The following is a 5,734-nucleotide window of genomic DNA, read 5'->3' as shown; positions in this document are numbered from 1 at the left end:
ATATATATATATATATATATATATATATATATATATATATATAAATATATTTCATTAAGACTTAAGGAGTTAATATAAAAAAACAGAGATATTTAAGAATCTAACGTTAGATGATTCATTCTAACGGGAAGGAATTGTCACACATGTGGAATTCACAATATATATTTACAAATATATACATATACATATACAAAACAGATACACGTAATACACGCTTCCGCAACACGCGATTTTTTGAAACTGTTTTCGGGGGAAGGAGTTGTTTTATTTTATGAGGAGATTTAGCGACATGGCTTGAAACCGATATAATTTCATATGTGTTCGGGTTCTATCGCTATAATTATGCGAAAGGGCCTCGCTATCTATCGCCGCGATTTTGCCGTCACAAATAAGTACAAGTGATCGTTTTTGCGTGTCTACGGCATCAAAATTTCATCCCTCAACGAAATTATACCGCTTTCAATATCTGGTTTATGACGTTCGCTTTTTTCGCGGGCATCTGCTTCCTGTTATATACACCGCCCTGCACGATTTTGGTTGATTTAAAAGTTACCTGATACTTTTTAGGGGTAGCTTTTCACGCTAATCTCGGAAATAACTTCCAGTCCAATTCGTCTCCATCACGATTTTTTCCTTTTTTTTTGTAAATAAAAAACGAGGAAGTTATTTCCGGAATAAGTACGAAGAAATGGATCGGCACCGTCGGCCACAGCAAGAATATCGCTCAAATTTGTCTTGAAAATGCAGGGTAGTGTTTCTCTTTTATTTTGTTTCTCTTTTTTACATAGTGGTTATTCTCCCCAGAAAATTTCTATATTGTTAATGTTCTGACTCTTTAGAAATCTAGTGGGCTGCGCTGTTTAGAAATTGTGTCGAATTAATTGGAGTCGGTCACGACGACTCAACGATTTCACGCATATTTGTCTTTATTGTTTTTATTGTTGTCTTATGCAGTATTCGCAAAAGGACTAATCCGAACGGCGATGAATTCTATCGTTTCTGTCTGTCCATACAAGTCGGATCGTGTCACCGAATATGAATTTACATGATAAAGAGAATGTTTGTTATTGCATTGCAGATTAGATATGTGCAGGAGGCAATACGCGAATGACGTGTGCAATAGAGGAACTGCAGGTATGTTCTCTCGAATTCAGGAGGAAGGCAAATCTTGTTGTCTTAGCTTTCCCAATTGTTTTTAAGTTATGCACTTACGCACCGCCTCGTGACGTTTCAATCTCCAGATCTCCGATCGACATTCGAACACAATAGTGAATCACGAGAGAAGCCAGTCGGTCAAATAAATTCGACGAAATCTTAGTAAACAAAGGCTTCTCGTGGAAAAATCGCGAGACTTAAAAAATCGAATACGTCAGACTTTCGTTCGCGTCACACTTTATTCTCTTCAACATTTCGTAATTTAGAAAGCAATCACTGAAATCACTCGAAGCGAGCCTGCTCTGTTACGTGCACTTCCATTTGTATACCTTTCAAAATACCTTCTTCTAATGCCTCGTACTCTCTTCTTCTTACGGTGCAATGATCTTTCGCGTCGCACGCGTCACACAGATTGCAACTTAGCATTGAGAATGCGTCGAATACTCGCAATCTGTAAAAGCAATTGCCTCTCTTGAACTCTGCTGTTCCCTTGCACAGTTGCTTCATCTTACTCCTATATGTGTTTACGTCTATCATATATGTGTGCTAGGTCTCAGTATCTTCATAGTGGCGGGTCGAGTGGCGTATTTGTAGTCTCTGGATAATAGTAAAAATCACAGTTAAAAGCTAAGTTATAGAATTAATTACGAGCGCTCTTTACACGCGATGTCCTGAAAGTACGCTCGCCTTGAAAATCCGCCACTGTATCCACACAACTATTACTATTTCCGCATTTATGTACATACTATTATTTCACAGTCTTATATGCCAAAATCGTTCTTAATGAGATCGATAATACAATTTGTATCCTAAACTGTCGTTCGAAAAAGACATGTTGCCTAAAGGACAAAATTCTTGCAAAATTTAATTCTGTTCTCTCTCTCTCTCTTTCTCTCTCTCTTTGTCTTCCTCTGTTCCTTTTCTCGTTTCTTTTTCTTTCTTCTTCACGTCGCCTGCGCTCTTAGTTTTGTATTCTTTCTGAATAAATTACAACTCTTGTTATCTTTTCAACTGCATTACTGTCATGGATCGTGGTTTGGTAAGTCTCTGAAATCACACCAGCTCTAAGTACGCCGAGAAACATCTTCTGTCGTCGTACGATATTGAATCAGAATAACAATACAAGGGGAGGGGGGAAGGGGAACATCCTAATCCGTTAATCGGTTGATTCGCGCTACACAAATGTCTCAAACATAAATTTATCACTTTGCGGTATTTAATATCTCGGCTAACTCTATCATTAACCATCGGGCGACGAATTAACGCCGGATGCATGTCGACTATCAATGGCTAATTGTCTTAACATTTACTTATTGCGAATTAATATCGTTGATCTTCGGTTTATCGTAGCTGCCATAGCTGGGTTCGTTAGCTATCTCTACGTCTGCTTCCATATATTTTTTTATATATCTTTTGTATACAAAATGAAATTCCTGATGTATAAAAAGTTTCAAAAAGAAATTTTTTTATTTCGATCTGAGTTGATCAATAAACTATGAAAGTTTATTGATCTTGTCGACACAGTTTGCTTTCTCGTAAATAGACACGAATCTTAATGGAGCCTCTGATACGGTAAACAGAAGATTAAATTTTTAAGATTTCATGTTTAATTATATATATATAATAAAATGTTATATATATGTTATATATATAACATATTATATATATATATATATAACAAAATATAATAATATTTCTGATAAATTAACAACGGGCGCATTTTTTATTCTAAATGCAAACATTTAAAGTGCAAAAAGCACGATTGATAAAATCCAGGGTTTGGTAAGATTTAGGGTAAGTTAATTTTCCTTTTTAACTAAGTTAGTTTAAAATGGTTAGCCTATAAAATTAATTAAGTTCAAAGTTACATAAATAAAAACTAAATTAATTAAAAAACAAATTAAATTAACTTATTAAAGTTAAATATTAACTATGCAAAAAAAATATATATATGTTTTCTCACACAATGAATTTTTAATTCTAGATTATACTTATGTGTAAGAATGAAAAAGTAGTCTTTGTCTTTTTTACCGTGTCGATTTCGAGATAATGTAAAGTTATATTATGCAAGCATATGTAAAACTATAATATAATAAATTTCTTCCAATTTGCCATTTGTATGTAAAACAGAAATTTAAAAAGCCGTCATAATAATGAAATGAACATTTAAGTATATTTTAATGAAGTATCATTTAAAACTTCCTTGAAATAACTTTAGTTAAAAGTTAGCTCATGTAAAATGAACTATGTTTCAAGTTATTAATTTTTGAACTTAACTTTCAGCTGATTAACTAGTTATTACCCGACCCTGGTAAAATCGATCGTTTAACTCAAAGTAGTCGCCTATAATAATTGCGTGAGAGTTCACGGTGAAAATGCGCTTCCATGCAACGCTATACAAATACTAATTATTTAACGAGACAGCTTGCTCGCGATACCGATAGTCTCGATAATAACGAATTAGCGCTCTGTTTGATGTATGTACTAGAAGGATAAACACGAGATGCGCTGAAGAGCCTTGTTTGCACAGGATTCGCATACGTCGGCGGGGCATGTGTCGTGAATAAACGTCTCGAAAAGGTCAATTCTGTCGCTATCATCGAAGATACCGGCGGATTTAGCGGCATCATCGTCGCTGCCCACGAAGTGGGTCATTTGTAAGTGGAATATTTCCTCACTACTGTTATTCAAAGTCCAACACACACTCAATCAAGATCTACCTATGAAATTCCAATGTTAATGTGGATTGCTAATATCTAACGCCATGAGTAGAATGTCTTAGATCAAAGCTCGACACACGTTGCACATTTCGACCGATTTTCCACTTGTTCCGTCCAGCCCTATCCTCATCGTCCCGTCCGCAATCTATGAGCTTTCTAATGATAGAAAGCTATTAGAAACATATGCTTACAAGTCGGCTCGTTGTAAGGGGAACAAGGCTAAGCGAAACAAGTTGAAAATTGGTTGAAATGTGCATCGCGCGCTGAATTTTGTCTTAAAGGAAATATCACGCACGTTTTACTAATTGTAGATTAGGTGCCGTTCACGATGGTTCACCGCCGCCCAGTTACTTAGGTGGACCAGGCGCTGAAAAGTGTCGTTGGGAAGACGGATACATCATGAGCGATCTTAGACATACTGAGAAAGGTTTCAAGTGGTCTCACTGCAGTGTGTCCTCCTTCCATCATTTTTTAAAGTAGGTAATCATTGCGCGATACTAATTCTAAAATGATCAAGGTTCGATCATTTAAAGATGTAAAGGGAAGATAAAGAAAACGGCTCAATCCGTTACGCAAAAATATTATCCATTGATATTAACTCTCAAAATCGATTCATGTCTTCATTTTATTTTTGTTTTTCTTTTTGTTTTTTTTTTCGAAATTTGACTTATAAAAAAAATGCTTCTTTAGTATAGAACTTATAGCTTAAGAAAAAAATTATGGTACAATTGTCATTAAAAAAAAGATAATTTTTACAGTATATAAAAATTAATTATTTTTTAGAAAAAGATAAATATATTAAAATGAGAAAAAATAATTTGCATATTTTGCTCTTAAGTATGTTCGCTGCAAACTTTTCTCCCACAGAGAACCCGCTAGTAAGGACGATGCAGATTTCCGAGAAATTTTAGATAATTAAAATCGCTCGGATTCTATAATTCTCCATGAGTCTGCTTTATGGGTTAATTATTATTTTACACGACATTTTTATATTAATACAAAGCATTGGAGAAGAAAATCACACAGAATTGTTTAAGTTTTAACAAAAAATAACACTATTTAGTTAGCGAACGCTGATTGAGGGAGATTGGGGATGTATATTTATGCCTTTGTTGGACGTTCCAAAATCAAAGAAGTAAAAAATTAGAATTAAACAAACAAATAGTAACACAGATTAATAAACTCACGTAGCTTCGTTGGTTTTTAGTGGTGATACAGCGACCTGCTTATACAATGCACCTCATGAGGACGAGGCACTACCCCGAGTACTTCCGGGAAAGCTACTGTCTTTAGACGCGCAATGTCGAAAAGACCGTGGGACGAGCGCTTGTTTCGTATGTATCACACATGTATCGCGCGTACGCAACCATCAATATATGTATAATACTTGTATATTATATTATACAATACTATATATTATAAAGTATATTATACGTATATTGTATTATACAAACTCGTATTTTATATTGTACAATATTAATTTTGCATGTCATTTTAGAAAGATGATCGTGTTTGCGCTCAACTTTTTTGTTTCGATGCTGGGTCCGGATACTGTGTGGCGTATCGTCCAGCAGCGGAAGGTTCACCTTGCGGAGACGGTCAGGTAATGAGAAGAAAGTTAAAATAAAATTATTAGTTAGAACTTGCGGAATTAATTTTTAGGATTAATTAGAAATTACTAATTAGAAATTAATTAAAATTAGAATTTGCCGTTCTTCAGTATATACCTAGTGAGATACATTGCGTTTTAGAGACGTGTTCACTTGAAAGGCCTTTTACTTTTGGATTCTTGAAAAAGCAAGCTATATTCAGACACTTTTTCTGGAAAAATTTTCTAATTTATTGATTATATAACTTGG

The 5,734-nt window shown here is 34.6% G+C and overlaps 1 protein-coding gene across 10 annotated transcripts in view; it reads left to right on the top strand.

The window, feature by feature from the left end:
* LOC116841492 (A disintegrin and metalloproteinase with thrombospondin motifs 1-like) overlaps positions 1 to 5,734 on the top strand; it is a 90,230-nt gene that overhangs the window by 73,620 nt on the left and 10,876 nt on the right. For 9 of the 10 annotated variants that reach the window (XM_032809488.1, XM_032809489.1, XM_032809490.1 and 6 more), the window contains 5 exons: positions 1,079 to 1,134; positions 3,686 to 3,812; positions 4,187 to 4,351; positions 5,083 to 5,209; positions 5,374 to 5,478. In XM_032809488.1, the coding sequence (XP_032665379.1) occupies positions 1,079 to 1,134; positions 3,686 to 3,812; positions 4,187 to 4,351; positions 5,083 to 5,209; positions 5,374 to 5,478 (580 nt within the window). The remainder of the gene's footprint in view (positions 1 to 1,078; positions 1,135 to 3,685; positions 3,813 to 4,186; positions 4,352 to 5,082; positions 5,210 to 5,373; positions 5,479 to 5,734) is intronic. The other variant, XM_032809494.1, reaches the window with a different exon arrangement.

Source organism: Odontomachus brunneus, unplaced genomic scaffold (assembly GCF_010583005.1).
Source record: "Odontomachus brunneus isolate Ranch 3 - 2012 unplaced genomic scaffold, Obru_v1 Obru_scaffold_016, whole genome shotgun sequence".
In the NCBI taxonomy this organism is placed as follows: domain Eukaryota; kingdom Metazoa; phylum Arthropoda; class Insecta; order Hymenoptera; family Formicidae; genus Odontomachus; species Odontomachus brunneus.
Note: the sequence above shows the minus strand (reverse complement) of the source record. Positions and strands in the feature narration are given on the sequence as shown.